General features: G+C 42.8%; 1 protein-coding gene across 4 annotated transcripts in view; it reads right to left on the bottom strand.

Moving 5' to 3' along the window:
* Positions 1-12,334: 12,334 nt before the first annotated feature.
* The window catches only part of LOC137369344 (low-density lipoprotein receptor-related protein 4-like), a 50,930-nt gene continuing 40,394 nt past the window's right edge, over positions 12,335-22,870 (bottom strand). For 3 of the 4 annotated variants that reach the window (XM_068030416.1, XM_068030417.1, XM_068030419.1), the window contains 6 exons: positions 19,819-19,944; positions 19,643-19,747; positions 18,643-18,876; positions 16,710-17,220; positions 16,019-16,103; positions 12,335-12,423 (listed from right to left, as the gene is read on the bottom strand). In XM_068030416.1, coding sequence (XP_067886517.1) covers positions 12,403-12,423; positions 16,019-16,103; positions 16,710-17,220; positions 18,643-18,876; positions 19,643-19,747; positions 19,819-19,944 — 1,082 coding nt within the window. In that variant the 3' untranslated portion in view covers positions 12,335-12,402. The remainder of the gene's footprint in view (positions 12,424-16,018; positions 16,104-16,709; positions 17,221-18,642; positions 18,877-19,642; positions 19,748-19,818; positions 19,945-22,870) is intronic. The other variant, XM_068030418.1, reaches the window with a different exon arrangement.

Raw genomic sequence — 22,870 nt, 5'->3', positions numbered from 1 at the left:
TAGCAAGAGGCTTTTTCCCCCAGAGTGGGGGATTCAATTAAGAGAGGACACGAGTTCAAAGTGAAAGGGGAAAAGTTTAGGGGGGATATGCGTGGAAAGTTCTTTACGCAGAGGGTGGTGGGTGCCTGGAACGCGTTGCCAGCGGAGGTGGTAGATGCGGGCACGATGGCGTCTTTTAAGATGTATCTGGACAGATACATGAATGGGCAGGAAGAAAAGAGATACAGAACCTTAGAAAATAGGCGACATGTTTAGATAGAGGATCTGGATCGGCGCAGGCTTGGAGGGCCGAAGGGCCTGTTCCTGTGCTGTAATTATCTTTGTTCTTTAAAACCTCAGGAATCCTATTAAATTTTCCTGCACTTGCAGCCGTAGGCTTCCTGGTCTCACTGTTACTGAAGTGTAAAGGGCACAGAGGGGACAAAATTCTTGAATTGCATTCAAGCGAATCTTTTTAGCTAGCATGTAACAAGCCCAACAAGAGGGGACACAATTCTAGATTTGGTCTTTGGTAATGAAGCTGGGCAAGTAGATGAAGTAGCAGTGGGTGACCATTTTGGAGATAGCGATCATAATAGTTAGTTTTAGCACAATCATGGAAAAGGACAAAGATAAGCCAGGAGTTAAAGTTCTAAATTGGGGGAAGGCAAATTTAATGAAACTGAGAGGTGATTTGGCAAAAGTTTACTGGACACAGCTACTGGAAGGAAAATCAGTGGCAAACTAGTGGGAGGCATTCAAAAGCGAGACTCTACAGGCACAGTGTAGGCATGCTCCCACAAAGATAAAGGCAGTACAGCCAAATCTACAGCCCCTAGTTATCTTGAGGCTTACAGGGCAAGATAAAGCAGAAAAAGAAAGCTTATGACAGTCACAAAAAAACTTAATACTTTAGAAAGCCGAGCAGATTATAGAAAGTGCAGGGGTGAAGTAAAAAAAGAAATTCGAAAAACAGAGGACATGAAAAAATATTGGCAGGTAAAATCAAGGAAAACCCAACGATGTTTTATCAGTACATTAAGAGCAAGAGGATAACCAAGGAAAGGGTAGGACCTGTCAGAGATGTACGAGGGAACTTGCACGTGGATGCAGATGACGTGGGCAGGGTTCTTAATGAGTTTTTTGCCTTTGTCTTCACAAAGGAGAGGGATGATGTAGACATTGTAGTAAAGGAGGAGGAGTGTGAACTATTAGATACAAATAGCATAATGAGAGAGGAAGTACTAGAGGGTCCGACATCCTTGAAAGTGGATAAATCGCCAAGGCCAGATGGATTGCATTCCAGGTTGTTAAAGGAAGTCAGGGAGGAAATAACAGATACGCTGAGGATCATCTTCAAATCCTCATTGGATACGAGTGATGTGCCAGAGGATTGGAGATCTGCGAACATTATACCATTGTTTAAAAAGGGTGCGAGGGATAGGCCAAAAAGTTATAGGCTGGTCAGTCTGACCTCGGTGGTGGGTAAATTATTAGAATTATTTCTGAGGGACAGGATAAAATGCCACTTAGAAAGGCATGTACTGATCAGGGATAGTCAGCATGGATTTGTTAAGGGAAGGTCATGCCTTACTAACTTAATTGAATTCTTTGAGGAAGTAACAAGGAGGATTGTTGAGGGTAGTGCACTGGATGTGATCTACATAGATTTTAGTAAGGCATTTGACAAGGTCCCCCAAGGCAGACTGGCCAGTAAAATGAAAGCCCGTGGGATACAGGGGAATGTGGGGGGCTGGATCCAAAATTGGCTCAGTGACAGGAAGCAAAGGGTAGTAGCCAATGGATGTTTTTGTGAATGGAAAGCGGTTTCCAGTGGTGTTCCACAGGACCGAGTGTTGGGTCCCTAGCTGTTTGTGGTATATATTAATGATTTGGACTTAAATGTGGGAGGCATGATTGGGAAATTTGCTGATAACACAAAAATTGGTCATGTAGTTGATGGTAAAGATGATGGCTGTAGACTCCAGAATGATATCAATGGTTTTGTTGAGTGGGCAGAAATGTGGCAAATAGAATTCAATCCGGAGAAGTGTGAGGTAATACACTTGGGGAGGGCAAATAAAGCAAGGGAATACGCAATAGACTGGAGGTTATTGAGAGGGGTAGAAGAAGTGAGGGACCTTGGAGTGCATGTCCAGAGGTCCCTGAAGGTGGCAGGACAGGTAAAGTGTGATGACATATGGAGTGCTTTCCTTTATTGTCCGAGGTATAGAATACAAGAGCAGGATGTAATGCTAGAACTGTACAAAATGCTGGTTCAGCCACAGTTGGAGTATTGCATACAGTTCTGGTTGCCATATTACAGGAAGGACATAATTGCGCTGGAGAGTGCGCAGAGGAGATTTACAAGAATGTTGCCAGGGCTTGAAAATTGCAGCTTTGAGCAAAGATTGGATAGGCTAGGGTTGTTCTTCTTGGAACAGAGGAGGCTGAGGGAGTGACTTAATTGAGGTGTACAAAATTATGAAGGGCCTAGAAAGAGTAGACAGGAAGGACCAGTTTCCCCTAGTGGGGAGGTTAATTACCAGGGGGCACAGATTTAAGGTGATTAGAGGGGACACGAGGACAGACTTATTCACGCATAGGGTGGTGGGTGTCTGGAATTCACTGCCAGGAATGCGGCTGGAGGCATGAACCCTCAATGCTTTTGAAACATATTTGGACATGCACCTGAAGTGCTGTAACCGGCGAGGCAATGGACCAGGTGCTGGAAGGTGAAATAAGATTGGGCAACTAGTTTTTCAGCTGCCACGAACATGGCAGGCTGAATGGCCTCATTCTGTGCTATAATTTTTCTACAGTTCTATGCTTCTAAAGCCACAGCTTGTTCTGCTGTGCTTTCCATCAGGTTCACTTCTTCACTGAACAGGTGTGCCCTGATTAATCCTAAAGGTTTTCCCTTTTGTTTCCAGTCAGCTTTTAAATGCCTTGCTTTATTACAATGGAAGCACACAGATCTCGCTCTTCCTGCTCAAAGCACCTTCCTTTTTGGCTTGGGAAAACCTCCCACCCAATCATGTCTCCTGCTTCCCTAGGACTGCTTGGGCTCTTATCACCTTCCCACCCCTTTTAATTTTCAGATGTATGGGGGCAATTAGGAAAGGTTCTCTGTGAAACCAGCTTATAAATCAAAGCAAACTCAGCTTACCGGTCTTTCTGAACCCACTGTTCCTCTGCATGTGTCTTTATGGAGAGCAAGAGAAATTTTTAAATTCCCTTAATTTTTTTTTGAGATTTTCATTGCCGACCTGTACTTTAAGAGCCCTCAGCCAAAGGTCAAAAGCCAGTTACTTACTTCTTTCAAACTCCAGATAAGTTTGATTAGATTGCTTCTTGGAGGGTTCTAAACTTTTGGCGATAGGCTTCGGGTACGGATATGGCCCGAGGATAGCATTCTTTGTCAGCTCATGATTTGATGAACACTCATCTGGCAACAGGGAACACACCTCATGGGCTTTTCTAATTAGCTTGCTTTTCAGTAAAAGAGGCCAGGTCACAGCTGGCCATTTTTGCTGCCTTGCCAGTTTCTCAAAGGACACAAAAAAGGCTTCTACATCCTCTATGAATCTTGGAATTGGTTAAGCTAGTTTTAATAATTTTGTACCCAGCCTGATTTACATTCTTCCACATTGGCTGTCCTTTCACTGGGGTTACTGTCACCCCAAGTTAACTCAAGCCACTTCAGCTCTCTTTCTTCACATTCCTTCCAGAACATTCATTCTCTCACCTGCCTTTCATTTTCTTCCCATTCCTTCTAGAAGGCACTTTCTTTCTCCCTGTCCTCTAATTTAAGTTTCCTCTGTTCCAATTGTAGTGTTACTAGCAATTTCTGCATCTAGAGACAGGTTACTGGTGATAGTTGAGCCTAGGTAGGTGAACTCTTGAACCACTTCCAGAGCGTGGTCGCCAATATTGATGGATGGAGCATTTCTGACATCCTGCCCCATGATGTTCGTTTTCTTGAGGCTGATGGTTAGGCCAAATTCATTGCAGGCAGACGCAAACCTGTCGATGAGACTCTGCAGGCATTCTTCAGTGTGAGATGTTAAAGCAGCATCGTCAGCAAAGAGGAGTTCTCTGATGAGGACTTTCTGTACTTTGGACTTCGCTCTTAGACGGGCAAGGTTGAACAACCTGCCCCCTGACCTTGTGTGGAGGAAAATTCCTTCTTCAGAGGATTTGAACGCATGTGAAAGCAGCAGGGAGAAGAAAATCCCAAAAAGTGTGGGTGCGAGAACACAGCCCTGTTTCACACCACTCAGGATAGGAAAGGGCTCTGATGAGGAGCCACCATGTTGAATTGTGCCTTTCATATTGTCATGGAATGAGGTGATGATACTTAGTAGCTTTGGTGGACATCCGATCTTTTCTAGTAGTCTGAAGAGACCACGTCTGCTGACGAGGTCAAAGGCTTTGGTGAGATCAATGAAAGCAATGTAGAGGGGCATCTGTTGTTCACGGCATTTCTCCTGTATCTGACGAAGGGAGAACAGCATGTCAATAGTCGATCTCTCTGCACGAAAGCCACACTGTGCCTCAGGGTAGACGCGCTCGGCCAGCTTCTGGAGCCTGTTCAGAGCGACTCGAGCAAAGACTTTCCCCACTATGCTGAGCAGGGAGATTCCACGGTAGTTGTTGCAGTCACCGCGGTCACCTTTGTTTTTATAGAGGGTGATGATGTTGGCATCGCGCATGTCCTGGGGTACTGCTCCCTCGTCCCAGCACAGGCATAGCAGTTCATGTAGTGCTGAGAGTATAGCAGGCTTGGCACTCTTGATTATTTCAGGGGTAATGCTGTCCTTCCCAGGGGCTTTTCCGCTGGCTAGGGAATCAATGGCATCACTGAGTTCCGATTTGGTTGGCTGTATGTCCAGCTCATCCATGACTGGTAGAGGCTGGGCTGCATTGAGGGCAGTCTCAGTGACAGCATTCTCCCTGGAGTACAGTTCTAGGTAGTGCTCAACCCAGCGGTCCATCTGTTTGCGTTGGTCAGTGATTATGTCCCCCGATTTAGATTTGAGGGGGGTGATCTTCTTGATGGTTGGCCCAAGAGCTCTCTTCATGCCATCATACATTCCTCTGATGTTTCCGGTGTCTGAGGCCAGCTGAATATGACTGCATAGGTGTTGCCAGTAGTCGTTTGCGCAACGCCTAGCTGTTCTTTGTGCAGTACTTCTGGCTGCTTTAAGTGCTGCGGATGTTAAATCGCTGGGGGCTTTCTTGTAGTTCAAAAGTGCAATGCGCTTAGCGGCTATGACAGGTTCCAGCTCTTCATTATGAGATTGAAACCAGTCTGCATTTCTCTTCGCACTTTTGCCGTAGGTGGTCAAAGCTGACTCATAGATGGCGTCTCTGATGTGGGCCCACTTGGTCTCAGCATCCCCTGTGGGAGTGTTTTGAAGGGCTGTTACAAGTGAATTTAGAAATTTTTGTAACAGCTGTGGGTGAGAAATTCTGCTCGTGTTGATGCGCGGGTGGCCCTTCTGCTTGGAATGATGCAACTTCTTTGGTCTGAGTCTAACCTTGCTGCACACCAGGGAGTGGTCGGTGTCGCAGTCCGCACTGTGGAAGCTGCGTGTGATTTGAACACTGTTTAAGGCGGCTCGCCTTGTGACAATGAGGTCTAGCTGGTGCCAACGACGTGATCTTGGGTGCCTCCATGAAACCTGGTGACAGGGTTTAGTGTGAAAGAACGAGTTGGTGATGCAGAGGTTATGATAGGTACACAACTCAAGCAGTCTCTGCCCGTTCTCATTCATCCTTCCAACGCCATAGCGCCCAAGGCAGGAGGGCCATGAGTCATGGTCGGCCCCAACCCTGGCATTAAAGTCCCCCAGCAGGAATAGGTGTTCGGTGTTGGGGATGCTGCTAATGATGTTATGGAGTTGTTCATAGAACTGGTCTTTAGCTTCAGGTGCGGAACAGAGTGTTGGAGCACAGATGCTGAGTAGGTGTACTGGACCAGAGGTGGTGAGCAGTCGGATGGACAGTATGCGTTCCGAGCCATTTGAGGGAGGCTCTATCATGCTGAGCAAGGAGTTTCTGATGGCGAAGCCCACTCCATGCTGTCTTGGTTCTTCAGGATCCCTGCCCTGCCAGAAGAAGGTGTAGTCTTGCTCTGCTAGAGAGCCACTCGCGGGGAGGCGAGTCTCCTGAAGTGCTGCAATGTCCACATTGAGTCTACTGAGCTCGTTGTTAATGATGGCGGTCTTCCGAGAATCGTTGATTTGTGTAAGGTCTTCCGACAGGCCAGGACACATAGTTCTGACGTTCCAGCTTGCAAAGCGAAGGGCTGGTACCTTCTTTCCTTTTTTCATGTTGTTTGGTGCGGTGTATCAGTCCACCTTTCGGGCAATGACCCTGAGCTCCAAGCACCCATTGAAGCAGGCAGACTGTGGCGGGACAGAACCTTATTGACCGGGGGCTGCCCGGTTTGAGGCGGGCGGTAGCTGTCCAGTGAGGTGCAATGACCTCTCCCACCGACAAAGGCAACCCGTGGCGCCCAGTTTCTACGCCAATTTATCTGGACTTATAACCCGTAACTGCTGCCTTCCGTGTTGTTTCAGTCGCTGTGAGGCAACTATGGAGTGACCTCTCCATGGCGCATGCCTGGGCAAATTTATGGAGGTTGAGAGTTGCCCAGTCGTCAAAACCCCCCTCTCGGCCTTTCTGGTGGGGTCCAAAGGAGTGCAGGACACGACGTTTGGCACCAGTATGGCTGCAGGAACTGCCGGAAACATGCCAAAGGTGACACATGACCGCCTACGGGGTTCCGCTCCGGATTTTCTGTTAGGGTTTGCAGAAATCAACAAGCGCATGGGTAAGGCTTCCACTGCTATGTTCAGACTGGCCAAGAGAGTGTGGGAAAATGGCGCACTGACACGGAACACAAAAGTCCGAGTGTATCAGGCCTGTGTCCTCAGTACCTTGCTCTACGGCAGCGAGGCCTGGACAACGTATGCCAGCCAAGAGCGACGTCTCAATTCATTCCATCTTCGCTGCCTTCGGAGAATACTTGGCATCAGGTGGCAGGACTATATCTCCAACACAGAAGTCCTTGAAGCGGCCAACATCCCCAGCTTATACACACTACTGAGTCAGCGGCGCTTGAGATGGCTTGGCCATGTGAGCCGCATGGAAGATGGCAGGATCCCCAAAGACACATTGTACAGCGAGCTCGCCACTGGTATCAGACCCACCGGCCGTCCATGTCTCCGTTATAAAGACGTCTGCAAACGCGACATGAAATCGTGTGACATTGATCACAAGTCGTGGGAGTCAGTTGCCAGCATTCGCCAGAGCTGGCGGGCAGCCATAAAGACAGGGCTAAATTGTGGCGAGTCGAAGAGACTTAGTAGTTGGCAGGAAAAAAGACAGAGGCGCAAGGGGAGAGCCAACTGTGCAACAGCCCCAACAAACAAATTTCTCTGCAGCACCTGTGGAAGAGCCTGTCACTCCAGAATTGGCCTTTATAGCCACTCCAGGCGCTGCTTCACAAACCACTGACCACCTCCAGGCGCGTATCCATTGTCTCTCGAGATAAGGAGGCCCAAAAGAAAGAAGAACTAGCAATACCCAGTCTGGATTTACTTCTAATGCGGTTTCTGCTTCTTCAGGCAGAAGGGAAAAAATGGTTGGACACTAGCTTTAGGAGCTCAGACGTCCTTGCTCCACCAGACTGATTCCACACTACTCATGCATTTTCCTCAACTCCCCCATGGACAGTGTTTTTAAACTTATCCGAAGTTACTTCACCCTGGATTGGAGAGCTACTAGCTTAGTTACAGACATGCTACTATTGAAATCTTGCTTTTTGACTTGGAACAATTTGGCTTCCCACTTCCAATTTTGCTACTTTGTGGGTAAAATTTTGGACACTAGCACCCAAATTTCTGTTATGACCAGGTAAGAAAGACATCTAGGGTTCCCTTTCTAGCCTTCACCTGGTCTTATAATAGGGTTGAATTTTAAACACTGTTTTAGCACCCGCTTGCTGAATCCTTTTTCACTGCTTTCCAATTAGAAGGCAAAGTAATGAGATCAAACAGGCTTTCTTACAGTTAAAGAAAGTTGAAATTAACTCTAACGTTTACAGCTACAGGACATGCCCACACAACGGATATGCAAATAGACAGAAAAAGAAAAAATTGCGAAAGTTTGAGGCAATGTTAGAAGAGTTTTTGTTATGGTTCTTCAAGCTCCCTGCAGAGTTATTGATTGTAGGTAGATCTTATTTTATTGGGGTGCAGTATTATTCTTGAACCTGGTTTGTTGTAGGAGACTTTGAGTTCACATGCCTTCAGTGGCTTAAGAGATGGGAGCAGACAGGAAAGTCCAGGAGCAGACACTCAATTCAACCTGTACAATTCAAAAAACTCCAGGTTGCCAAGCAGGTCAGTCATGTGACTAACTGGTCTGACCACATCTTGGCTCTGGATTGTATCATCTTAGTCGGGCCTGGAATGCTCATCTTACACAATACCTGGTGATCAAGGTCCATTGTGGGTTGAATGGGTCAGGCAACGATCCTTTGTCCTTCCAATCACCATCTGTTCATATGCAACTTTCTTTCCCAGCCACAGCTGATTGTTTTAACAAGTCCTTTTTCACTCCAGTCACAGGTTAAAAATCATTCATACCAAAATTGATGTACATTATTCCTGGCAGGTAGGAGCTAAGCATAGCAGTAGAAAGCACTACATGGAAATAAATAGTATTAACTTGAAATTTCAAAAGACTACTTTATTTGAAATGGTTGGATTATACCTTTTCAAAGTACTTCAAAAACCATTAACTGCATAGAAAAAATAGTTTGGGCCCAGCTGACTTGTTTGCAGTCCGATGAACTAAGCAGAGCAATCTTTCAATCTGATTACTTGAGATGTTGGTTAACATTTGTTTCTAATCAGGTGATGCATGGGGTCCTGCAGATAATAAGCATTTTTCAAGGATTCAACACCTTTTGAGCCCTGGATTGAAGCAGAGCTGCCAATGTGGACTGGACACATTGGCACACAGGTCCCACCATCCTCTGCCATCAGCTGTTAAGCCTTTTCCTCTTCATAATTGCTCCCAACGTACTTATGCAGCTAATAATTAAGAGTGCTTTGATTCAGAGTTTGCTCCTCCTAAGCCAACTTAAAAAGGAATTAAAGTTGCTAATTCTTAGATAACTTTATATTCCTATTGAAGAGTTCTGGATTAACATTGACTGCAAAATGCCACAGAACAGGGGCTATGATCTTATAGCTAGATTCTTAACATATCCCAGATCATAGCAATCCTGCTGGAAGCACAGGATCATCCCTTTCATGTAAATTTTGCACCAGTGACTTCTCCAAGAAACAGGTCCACAGTGCCCTTGACTGTAGCTGAAAGCTGATCCTCCATAAAATCAAATGCAGCCTACATGTGATGACTTTACTGCCTTATGGCCCAAGCACGGAGTTGTACCAAAGCACAAGAAAATTGAAAACAGGATGCACCACACAGCAGTGATCTTGGCATTAAGGCACACCATGCCCAACTGACCTGCCAAGTCCTCCATGCCTGTTTGGGGCTTGTACCAACATTGGGAGGGCTCCCCCACAGATCAGTCATGTAACAGCCTGACTGTTGCACACCTTACAACCAATGTCTCAGACTCCATCACTCCTCAGTATGTCCTGTCCCATTGGCAGGGCAGGTCCACCCAAGGTGGTGGAATGTACAAACAGGAGGGAGCATCCTTGGGAGTCCTCTGACCCCAGAACCCATAAACTCTTGCCATCAGGCCAAAGATGGGCAAGGAAACCTCCTGCTGATTCCACCTACCATCTTCCTTACTGATGAATCAGTACACCATGTTGAACACCACAGAAACAGCACCACAGGTCGAAAAAACACAATGTACTTCTGGTGGGGGACTTCAGTGTCCACCAGGTGTAGTGTAGTACCACTGTTGGCCAAGTCCTGAAGGACATGTCAGCCAGACTGGGAGTTTGGCAGATGGGGAGATCACCAAGACAGGAAAAGTTCCTTGAGCTTGCCCTCAATCTACCTGAAGCATTTCTATCCATCCATGGCAGCATTGGTAATGACCACTGTATAGGTCCTTAGAGATGAAGTCCCATCTTCACTGTTACCACATTCCAAAATGAGATTCAGAATGGATTTAGCTACTCAAAACTTGGCCAACACCTCAAGGATGAACAGCATTAATTCAATCTGAATCTAACCTAGCCACAGCATATCCCTCAGGGTTTAGTGAGGGCAGGATAGCATACCAGGAACATACCTAAAAAAAAAAAAAAGAGGTGCCAACCTAGTGAAGTTGCTACACAGCACTATATAAGGCTAGAGACTGGCAATTCTGTAGTGAGTAACTCACCCAACTCCACCATCTACAAAAAGGTAGAAGTCAGGATCGAGTTGGAATATTTCCCACTTGCCTGATGAGTCAGCTCCAGCACTTCAACCTCACAGGACAAAGCAGCCTGCTTGATCTGCACCTATCTACCAACACAGCAACAGTGTTTACCATCTACAAGATGCACTGTAGCAACTCAAGCCTCCTTTGACAGCACCTTCCAAACTGGTGACCTCAACCATCTAGGAAGACTGATGCATGGGACCACCTGCAGGTTACCCCAAGCCACACAGTATATTGACTTGGAACTAATAACTGTTCCATCACTGTTGCTGGGTCAAAAACCTCAAACACTCTTCCTAACAGCACTGTGGGTGCATGTACATCACATGGACTGCAGCAGCTCACTACACAAGGGCAATTGGGGATGGGCAACACATGTGGGCCTTGCCAATGACACTCATCCCATGAAAGAAGTGAGAAAGGAGGGAGGATGGCCAGGCACATGTTGGAATAGTCCAGTCTAGAGGCAAGGGCATAGATGAGGGATGCAGCAAAAAATGAACAGAAATGGGTGATGTTAGCAATACAAGTAGGCAGGGAGAAGAGCTCAACTCAGGATCAAATAGAATGAAGTTGCAAATAGAGCAGAACTGAACTAGTCAACAGGACAAGGGGTGGAGTCTTCTTAGGAAGAGATTGCAACAGGGATTAGAGTGGTTTTAGTCTTCCAAAATTTTGTAAATATTTCTGCTCATGGTAATGGATGTTGGATAAGTTGCATGTCAAAAAACAGTGGGTGGTGAGAAGAGTGTCATTCATGTAAATGTAGAATTTGACAGTCATGAGCACAAAAGACTGATGTGTTTCTAGTTACTGCTGCCAAGGTGCAGCCTATACAGAGTATTAGGCTTTATTTTTGCACAAGGGTGCAGCTTATTCTGAGCAATTTGTTGCAACATTACTGTATGGAGAAATGGATAAGTTACCTCAATAAAGATTAAACCAAGATAATGTAAAAATAAAATGTAGTAAAAAGGTTGCTGTGTTAATTAGAATTGGGCAAGGAGACCAAGGAATATAGATCAAAGGCAGGTAAATGAGGAGAGTTATCAATCAACCATGATCTAATAAAATGGCAGAACAGACAAGGGTGAAAAAAAAAGGACAAGCTAATGAGAAGTCAGAATGGCCAAAAAGGCAGGAGGGGTCTGTTAAGAGCCATTTGCTTAAAATTTGAAGGGTCTATATTGCTTGATTCCCTGAACCAAATAACTTCAAGCCAAGACAACTGCTTTGTTGTTTAGCTCAAAGCTGAAATTAGAAAAATAGTTTGAATATTCTAACAGAATGCACTTTTCCATTACTGGCATCCCAACTTAAGTAATGCATGTACTGAATGGTGGCATTAAGTTTGGTCTAGTTTAATTGAAATAAAAAAGTCAAATTGCCTTAGTCTCACTTGAGCAGTGGTGCCATGAGTGCATGCCTCTTTTGAAGAGCACCACTAATATAACTGACAAGTGGTCTAATTGAATGGAGTCTAAATTAAAAACAATTAGTTGAATTTGACACTCAAGTAAACTGATTAAGATAACATTAGATTAGCCCAGTACCTTAAATGTACATGTCCCTTTCAGGAAGCACAACCAATAGAATTGAAACAGCTGGGTTTCAATGGAACAAAAAAGAAAACAAATTCTCGTCTAGACAACATTCCCTATTGTGTCCATGTGTTTGTAAATTCTTAAAATTTGATTGTCAAATTTGTCTGTTTTCAAAATTGGAGGTGAATTATACACTAAAGCACCTGCTCCAAGATAGATTGGATTGTTCAGTGAGGGTTAATGCCTCGAGATACATGAACTGCTCCTTGCCATGAATTTTTGTCCCAATAGTTTGATTTCAATAAAGATAAAGAACTGCTCCAGGGTTAAGGTGCAGTTTAACAGTAATTGTAGCTGAAACAAAAGGATAAGTTGCAACTGTTTATTTCAGCTAAAATGCAATTATGTAATCTACAAGACTGGATTTAAAAAAAGGTTCTGTAGGCTTCAGCTGGATGTCTGTGGTTCCTGCAAAAAAAAAAAAAAAAATTATGAATGCTGGGCTAACTTTGTAACAAGTTTTAAAAAACTGATCTTTAAAAGCTCAAAATGGAGTCAGGTGACTTCATATCAACTGCTTAAGGATAAGCTAGAAATTGTGGTTACCAAGCCAGCAGAACACAGATCAAAGAGTTTTGGAAAAACAGACTGCAGGGGTATAACATCTGTACAATGAGTTTCACCCTCCCAGGCTTATGGATCATAAACAAGGAGTCAGTGATTGAGAATGCAAATATGCATGGCATCTGCTGACACCTGGGAACAATGGAAAACCCAGGTGGCTGTGCTGAAACTGGATTTGGCAGATTGGGGAAGAAAAAAAAAAAGACATAAGCCATAGTCATTCCAGATAAATGTAAGATTGTATTAAGGCTACAGGGAAAGCAGTGGCGCGAGAGAGCAAGAGCACGACTAAACATTAAGAGCAGCAACTTGGGTTGCACACATGCATCAACTGTGTTCCAAGATAGTGAAATATAAAAAAAAAGTGGGACCTGTTCCCTTCAAAAGCAAGTGCTCTCATGACATCAAACCAGTTATCGTTTGCCATTTAATGTAATCTGTACAAGACCCACAGGCTAAATTTCATGGTGACCTTAACCATGGGAATAACTCAAACATTGCACTGTTCAAGTGCCACCTTAGCTGAAGTAATGAGCTATCCTGACTACAAAGACATAAGTTGTCACTTCAGATCTTGTAAATTCTATAATGAAGGCAATTTACTTCAGAAGGAAGTTATTTGCAAGTTTAGTTTAGAATGCCTAAAGGATGCTTATTCAGATATCCATTAAAAAAAAAAGAGGCCAAGCATCCTAGCATGACATTTAAACAGGCAAAAGGAACTAGAGATGAACTTGTAAAAGCAACTATCTCTGAATGAACAACTTGGCAAAAGCCCCTCAAAAATACCTCTAGATTAGGTTAGTAGCTGCCATCAATGCCCCTACTGTAGGCTATGATTAAGGGATGATAATCAAATAAAAATGACAGGTCAGATTCTAGAAGACAGTGCATGACAAAAAGATACTGCAGGCACTGGAAATAATAAAAATGTTAAAAATACTCAGGTCAGGTGGCATCCTTTGAGAAATCAAGAGTTAACATTTCAAGTCTGAGACCTTTCATCAGGAAATTAGGATTAAAAAGTGTCTTAAATGTTGAGGTAGTAGAAATGAAGCTTCTCCCATTAAGATAGCTTTTTCTCACTAATTTATTGAAGCTCTAGGATGCAATAATGAGGTTGAATTAGTCTAGTAACACTGCTGTGTTCAATCTAAAAATACATTTGCTATACACTAGAATGCCTTGCTCTTAGATTTTATACTACACGCTTAATCCATTCTCCCTTCCCAATCATATACTTCTCTTCGAAATTCCATTAAATCATGCTTCCATCAGTAGCAATTGCCTAGGTTGAACTGAAAACAGTATATCCTGGTGGTTAGTTCTGGCTAGACACCAAAAGACAGCACATTACTAAGCGCATCAAGATTACTTTTTTTTTAAAAAAAAAGTGACTTTCGTTGCTTGGAATTTCTACATTTCATGCAAAAAGGAAATGGAATATGCAGGACAATAAGATTTAGTTATGCACAATATAAAAACAAGACAAAAAAGTAGTAGTGAATCAACAGTGTGATAGATTCATGTTCCTTGCCAACAGAAAGTATGAACACTAGGAATGGAAAAATGTGTAATGTGGAAAAAAAAAAGACAAATCAAAAGGTGCTTGACTTGAACAAATGTAAGCTACAGGGGAAGTAAGGGAGCAAGGTTTGGCCAAAGATTGGTTTTAATGAAAAGTGTTGGGCCAATAGCTGCTTTGATCAAAGCTTGGTGTAATAGGAGCATTCAACATGGTTATTGTTTGTACCTCAATCCCACACTATCCCCATACTCTAACAAAAGAAATCTGAGTTTTTGAATATACAAAATGACAGAGCATCCAGAGCCCAATTTCAAGCTTGGATACAGAAAAAACAAGCAGGAGTTAATACACAAACATTTACAATAGCAAAACTGGCAGGCAACAGATACCATTGTATGTTAAGTGTTATTAAAAATGGGCTCTGCATCTTGAAATCTGGGGAAAATTGGTGAATGCAAACCATTTAGTTTAATTCAGATTTAAGGATAGAGAAAAAATGATCAAGGAGGGTGAATTAAAGTCAAATCAGATAGAGATAAAAGATTGCAGGAATAGGTATGAGCGAGCATTAATTGTTCTCTTCCTGAGGGAGGAAAGTTGATTTCATTCATCTCAATGCACAAATCTAGCAAGTTCTAAAAAAATGTGGATGCTAAAGGCTAGATGGTATGAGAAGCAAGGGATGTAAATTGACCAAGTTTGGAGATTCGCAACTCACTACCTCAAACCCCTGAACTTGCTGGCTAATTAAGCCAACTCAAATTTGCAGGAAGTATATTTGATTCTCCCTGCTTTCCTCAGCATCTTGGAGACCAGGGGTTGAAAATGAACAATTCCTCAAAAGCATATGTAGATGGATAAAGCAAATAGTATTTGGATTTTATAAACTGGGGCAGAGCTTGAGTAAAAAAATTCAGGTTTTTAAACAATGGTTAGGCCATAGAAAATACTATGCAGTTATAGGAACACTACAGTAACAAATGCAGGGCAAGAGATTCATATAATACCAGAGGTAAACTATACTGTCAAACATCCCCTCACAGGAGGGGAGAAAGCAAAAGGGGACATGAACTGTGCATAATTTTCATTATGAATACTTTTTTGGTAGGGTCCTAAAACAATGTTTTTTAAAATCAAAAAGTTAAATCAGGTAAAAGTAGATAAGTTGTTCAGAAAGAAAGACCAGAAAGATGCAATACGCCATAGAATTCCAAATATTCTATTTATCCTTAAATATTGAAGGAAACAGACCTATGGGAAGAGCACAAAATGGGAATAGTTGCAGAGTGCTCTCGCAGAGCTAAAGCACTGGGCCAATGGTATACAAGTCCCAATACCAAGTGCTGTTATTAACTATGAGGAATGAGTTAGCTCTTATAGCAGAGAAGCTCTATTATTTTCATTTGAGGGAAAAAGAGTTACTGGATAAGGAATCCTGAGTGCAGGGGTATTGAAGTAAATGGGACTTCAAACATTTGGCACATTGAACTGGATTTTCAGCTCAGGTGGGTGGGTGCAGCAAGTTCCTTCGCTTTTTTCCCCCTCTAGAGAAGAAATGGACTGTGGGAGTTTCCCTTCCAGTGATGGCCTGGCACCAAACTTTAAAGTTAAAGTTAGAGGGTACCTCCAGTTTGAAGTACTCCTCTCCATCTACTCAAGCTGGACAGCCTCTGATTGGATGGTGACCCTGACCATTAAGTGGCCACTGGGGAACGAAAAAAAGCTGAAAGTTTGACCATTGGGAATTAGAAGCCTGCAGTGAGCAACAATGGGGTTCAGAAGCTTTCAGGAAAAATCCTGCCTAGGGGATCCGCTTCAAATAGAGGTTTCAGAACCAACCATTCTAATGGAATACTAAAATGAAACTGCCTAATGTCTACTTATAGTATGTGGGTCTCATCTTTACATTACCTCTCGGACTTCTACAAAAGCCTCATTCCTGAAGGTCTGGCTCCCATGTCCTGTTTCAGTCAGTTGTAAGTTGGCTCTGGCTTTCCTGCATCAAAAATACATTGACATTTACCAAAGAACTGATTCAGCTTTTAAGAAAGTAAAAATGCAATTTGACATGACTTAAGTCAATTCCTGCTGCAAATATCTCAAGGGTGGGATACTGGAAAGTAGTCATTTTCTTGATTGCCTCAACCCACTAGTGCCAAAGGAGGAATGTTTCCATTTATTGGTCTTCTACCCTGATTATCATGCTGGGCAGGTAGAAACAGCCAATTACCTTTTAGCTAGGACTTATGGGAAGTCTACCTTTAGCCCAGTGCTCAGCTTGGAAGAGTTTTATTTTTAAACATATTTACTCCCGAGTCTAACATCCAATAGGGGCTTGGGTATATACCCAACCCACCTGGAGAATAGGATTGGTTCAAGTTGATTGAAGGATAAATTGCCAATTATCTGTCATTGACTTGGGAATTTAGGAATTGCTAGATGATACCAATCTGAAAAGTCTTAGTTTGCTTTGATACATGCAATGAAGCGTCTGTACAAATGGTTTTCATTGTCGACTAGTCCCAAATATTTGTTTCCACAGATTTATCTATTTAGAAAATTCCAAAATAGTTGACATGGATTAAAGGAGTTAAACACCAACCTTTTCACAGCTCTCCTCTTTTTAAAGATGATTATTCCAACAACAACAAGCAGTATTACAACAAATATTCCCAGAATAAAGAGAAGGCTCATTTCTGGCATCATTTGATCCTCGCAGAATTTTCCAGTGTAGCCCTCCTCACATTTACATGTGATCACATCATTGACTATATAGCACCTCCCATGCATATTGCACATCTCAGCTGTACAGGAGAGGGATCTACCAGCACCTTCAGTTGCACTGAAATCACCACCTATTTGGTCTGTAGAAGTATTTTCTGTGGCAGCAAAAATAGTAGCATGCTGCAGGGAGACTCCATGACCAGGTGTAGTTTTAACAGAATCTAGATCACGGGGAGATGAGAGTTTACTTTCTTTATAGGATGTAGCGGTGATTGGAAGCCATTTTGAAGTGGCTAAGTATTCTTGAGTGGAGGGAGAGACTTTGAAAGTTGAAGAACTAGGGAGAACATTGTGTGTTGGCAATGCAGGTTCCTTCCATGTTCCATAACCTGTGGAAATAAGTTACTTGAATTAGGATAGAACATGAGGAAAAGAATGCAATACAGATCCAAAAAAGGCAATGAATAAAACAGCCTAATAAATATTTGGTTTTAGATTGCAATATAGGGACACATAGGACCAAGAATTGGGTCTCTGTTGGACCCAAAGTTTAAAGATATTAAACTGCTAACCACATCACTACCATAAAATTAAAATAGTTTAATGAACTGGTCACAACCAGGAGACAAGTGACCATGTATATTGAAGTACCAAGTAGCCTACGGCCAAGAGGCCAAAAAGTTGTTACATGGTTTGCACTCAAGCAGTATACAGACCAGACCAGCATCTACAGAAGGTTCCAAATGCTGTGATTGTACATTACTTCTAACAAAAACAAGTTAATTTTTGCATTCATGATTTTGCTCTTCACCAGGCATCACTGGCAAAATATTTAGTCAGAACAGCTGCAGTTTACAAGTGATGTATAAAGCACTTTGGTTGAGACAACCCATTGTTGCCATGAAGCATATCCAGTGCTATCCCTTACTTTAAACATCTGGCTTTGAAGATAATTCACATGGAGCACTAATCAAAAACCAGTGAAAGGCTCTTGTACTTCACAATTACCCTGGCTAGTCCAGCCCTTCTAGATTGCAAACAGTCTTGAGCAATCAGCTTCCAGAACATGGATCTCATGCAGGCACAGCAAAAAAAGTGAACTGAAACCAAAACTATCATTTGAGGACCGATTTTCTGCAAGTTTACTAGACTGCTGCCAGTGGGTATACAACTGATCTGTGGGAATACTAGTTCATTTATCAGTTGCATTTTGTAATGTCAGTCAACTTCCCCATCCATGCAGTCACTCCCAGCCAGCTCTTGGATGAATGTGTATAGATAAGTGAAAAAGGTATTTTATGTTGATCAAAAAAGGTAATCACTTGCAATCTTCCATTTGAAAAGTCAATGCTTTGATTTCTTTAGATCTATAATTGATGATCACACTTCTCACCCAGCTTTGGAGCCACAAAAGCAGATGTCACATGTAGTATGCAAGAAAAAAAAAAGGACCACATGGTAGAACTGGGCTGGTTATTGCAGGGGCAGACGTGCCAAAAATTAATGTTTTAGAGAATTAGAAATGACAGATTTCTAACAAAAGAACCAGAGGGGAGATTTTAAATATGCAGTGCATTCCAAATCATAACTCACTGTCTGAAAGGGTAGTGGAAGCAGATTAAATAGCAATTTTGAACAGAAAATTGGATTATAGGAAGCAGGAAAGGGAATCAATTGCTTAGCCTTAAGAGGCTGTGTTGAATGGAATTGAACAGCACAGGAGGCCAATTGTGAAAGAAAAAGCATTATACACTAAGCTATTAAATTTTTAGTTCTGGAGCAGATTCTGAATTACAAGTTTAAAAGCTTACACTCTATTTCGTCTGATCCATCAGCACAATGTTTTTCACCATCACACACTTGCTCACTCAAGATGCAGCTCAGTCCATCTTGGCATTGCCAAGCCTGATGTGGGCACTGTATGGTTTCACACTTGCTGCCATTGACAAGGTGATATCCTGTGGAACATCTACATGTTCTGCCACCTGGATATGCGAGACACAAATGGTTGCAGCCACCATTTTTCTCCGAACAGAAATTGTGTCCTGTAAAGAATGAGTCAATGTTACAACCACATCTGGGAAAAAGGAGCCACAGACTATTGTAGAAACACTGCAACCCATTGGGGGTTTAAATGCAGCAATTTTGATCCAAAGAGATATGCTCATTGCTCCGCAGAGTAGATATTCAAGTGCTTGGAAGAGTCAATATTCAATTTATTAACCAGGGGAGACTATAGTTAAGCAGTAAATTAGCACATGCACAAATTGGCTGCTTTGTTTCCTGCATAAGTTGACTACACTTGAAAAAGTACTTCACTGACTTCTCATAGCATGTCCCAGTGCTTTGCAAAGATGCTATATAAACAAATGCTGTTATGCACAGAATGTTTAAGTGTTAGTGAATTTCAAATCTAGCATTTGTTAATTGATTTACAACAGCTCTCCCTTGGCTTTAATACACAATTAGTGTATAAACAAACTTGTAGAAAGTTGGTTGCAATTAATTGTGCAAGTAACCACTCCCCCTACCAATGCCTAAAAAAAAAGGAATAAACTGTCACTCTTGCATGTAGTGAATTGTTGACTTAAATTGGATAAAAGGGTTCAGCTAATTCACCCTCTTGCTCCAGTATCTCAATTCTTTTTTCATTCATTAGGAGTCCAGATGCCTTCATCTTGCTGCATCAGATCACTCCATGTTATGTTGCAAAATATTTTGAACTGAAGGATGCAGGAAAAAAGTCCAATACATGCTGCAAGATCCTCCCTTCAAGATTTTGACCCATTCGGTTAATAATTAGAAACTGACCTTGTTGCTGCAGTTTGCTGTACACTTTCAGACCAACAATTTTCTGCTGTACTTCAAACCACTGTTGCTTCTGCCCCATCATAGTGTACCATAGCCTTGTGTAATCTGTCAAAAGAGTTTAGTGTTATGATTTAAGCCACAAACCAGATTAGGAATTAGTGGAATTAGTAATTTACCATCATGTACTGTTGTCCAGAACAGGATGCTCTCCCCATACGTAAACACAGACTGAGCTTCAATGCCTGCTTGAACTTCTTTGAATTCTGAGCCATCCAAAAGAACACTGTCAATAACATTGTGATCTACCAATAGGAGAAAAAAAAAGTTTTAAAGTTAATCACTTTAGGGATAGAACTAAGTGAAATATTAAGAGGCAGCCAAACCAAGAGTACAACTATACATTGGTGCCTAGTTAGGCACCAAGTTCAGCAATACATAACCACACTAACTATAAAAACTGGTCTGATTTACATTCTGGGACAGTAATGGATGGTGCTGTAAATATTAAAACTGCAGTTTAGCACTCTACACAATAGATTTAAGCAAAGTAGCACTAGTGTTCTCACATGACCAGCACTGTTTAATCAGTTCCCAATTCCTAAAATCAGTAGGTCATCATGAGGAGTTTGGATTTAACTAAATCTGCAAAAAAAATCTTGTGCAATATGCTGTCCTGCAATGACAGCAAGCCATTTGCTAGAAAATAATCTTTTCATAAGTGAGAATGGCAGGGATGAGTCAGGTAGAGATTCCTGTTCATGTCAATTTAAAAAACAGCTTTCAAAAGTGTTTGAAGTGCTTACATACCAAGCTTTCAAGAAAGATTTTTAACAAATGGACTTTGAAACTAGGCCACTAGAGTCCAGACAAAACACTAAAATTACACTAGAAAGTGAGCATTACATTGCACTATTAGCATGCAAAGAAGTGCAAATTCTAGTAGTGCAATCACCCCAACTGGGGGAGCAGCTTGAAATGGAGACTTGGGCCTCATCTCATGCACATTAAAAGGTGAATGTCTGGCTGCTTACCTCATCAGCACAAATTAAATCCTGGCTGAGGGTTATTGCAAGAGCATTCTGCATCTGCTGGTTCAGAGGGACATTTTGAAAATAATTTAAACTGGTTGGTAGCTGAAATCTGGAGTTTAAGCAGGCCAAATACCTGTCCTGATCAGAAACTAAAATTTCCCAGGGGGTTCTTAAACAATTTAGGTCTGTAACATAGAAGTGCCCAACCCCAGTATTAAACAGCTGCCCAGGACACCTACAGGCATGTAAAACTTTGTGGCATGAACAGATTGTTTGTATAGTCAGTTCTGCTCAGTCAGTGTCATGCAGGCCCTCCATCTACCAAGATGGAGGCACATTAATTTTGCCACATGGATAAATTTCAAATTGTTGCTGGGAAGAGAAGGCCTGTGACAGGGGGTTGCCAGGCCCCTGGCTGGAAAGACATTTTTGCCCACTAGCTGCTTGGAACAAAAGAGCTATCCCCTGGTCCAATACAATCTCCAAACAGATGCAGTCAAACGAGCTAGTCACATGACTAACCTGCTTGGCAGTTTGGATAGAAACGCTGCAGAAAGCTCCTGGACTGAAGTAGATTCTCCTGCCTGTCTGTTCCCATCTTTCACAGAACTCCAAAAACACACAAGACAGAAAAGTCTCCTACAGTGAACAAGATTCAAGAATACTGGGCCCTGACAGGGGCCAACAGTAGTATTGCCACTGGATTAATAGCCCAAGACCAAAGGTATTGTTCAGAGGACATGGGTTAAAAATCCCACTGCAGAAGGTGGAATTTGAATTCAATTAATTCCAGTTTTATTTTTTTTTAATTAAAAGCTAGTCTAATGGCCATTGGCCTACATGCAACTCCAGACCCACAAAGATGGTTGACTCTTGCATGTTCTCTGAAATGGGCTAGCAAGCCACTCAGTTGTATCAACCACTATGAAGTCAATAAAGCAGCCAGACAGACCAATGTCAACCTAGGCATTAGAAACAAGTAGCAACCCTGCAAAGTCTTAAGATCTGGGGGCTTGTGCTGAAGTTGGCAAAGCTGTCCTACAAACCATTTTACAGAAAACATCCCAGACACTGCTATCACCATCCCCAGGTATGTCCTGTCCCTCTGGTAAGACAGACCCAGAGGATCAAACATGGGCAAGGAAACTATTACCACCCTCAGCTGATCAGTACTCTGCTTCCTCTAAATGGTGGTCAACACTGAGGGTGGCAAGGGTGCAGAATGCACTCTGGGTGGGGGACCTCAATGCCCATTGCCAAGAGTGGCTCAGCAGCATCACTAACAGAATCCCAAGGGACATTTCTGCTAGACTGGGTATGTGGCAGGCAGTGAGGGAACTAAGAGGGTTAGTCCTCAATCTGCCAGTCAGATGCATCTGCCCATGACAGTATGGGTAAGAGTGATCATGGCACAGTCCATGGAGACAAAGTCCTGCTTTCACATTGATGCCCATGTTGTGTAGCACTACCAGTGCACTAAATGGGATAAATTTCAAACAGATCTAGCAATGCAAACCTGGGCATCCATGAGGCACTATGGCTGTCAGCAAAATGGTACTCAACCATAATCTTTTAACCTTGGACTGACATATCTCCCACTCTACCAATCTTGGTAGAAAAAAGTGCAGGAGGGCATGACAGGAGCAGCACCAGGTATAACTCAAAAGGCATGAACCCGGTGAAGCTACAACCCAGGACTACTTGCATGCCAAATAGCATAGGCAGCATGCAACAGACATGGTTAACTGATCCCATAACCACCAGATCAGATCTAAGCTCTGCAGTCCTGCCACACCCAGTCATGAATGGTGGACAAGTAAACTAGACAAGGTGGCTCCACAAATAACCCCATCCTCAATGTGTAGGGGGAAGGGGGGGGGTGGGGTGTGGAAAAGAGCAACGGAGTGGGTACAGGGGAAAGAAGCCCAGCACATCAGTGCAAAAAAGATAAGGCTGAAGCATTTACAATCTTCAGCCAGAAGTGCTGGGTTGTTGAGACATCTCAGCCTCCTCCTGAAGTCTCCATCATAGATGCCAGTCTTCATCCAATTCACTTTGCATTCCCAATATCATGAAATAGCTGAACGCACTGCCAAGGCGATGGGTCCTGACAATATTACGGCAATAGTACTGAAGACTTGTGCTCCACAACTTGCCACACCCCTAACCAAACTGTTCCAGTACAGCTACAACACTG

This window comes from Heterodontus francisci, chromosome 4 (genome assembly GCF_036365525.1).
Source record: "Heterodontus francisci isolate sHetFra1 chromosome 4, sHetFra1.hap1, whole genome shotgun sequence".
Taxonomy (NCBI): domain Eukaryota; kingdom Metazoa; phylum Chordata; class Chondrichthyes; order Heterodontiformes; family Heterodontidae; genus Heterodontus; species Heterodontus francisci.
Note: the sequence above shows the minus strand (reverse complement) of the source record. Positions and strands in the feature narration are given on the sequence as shown.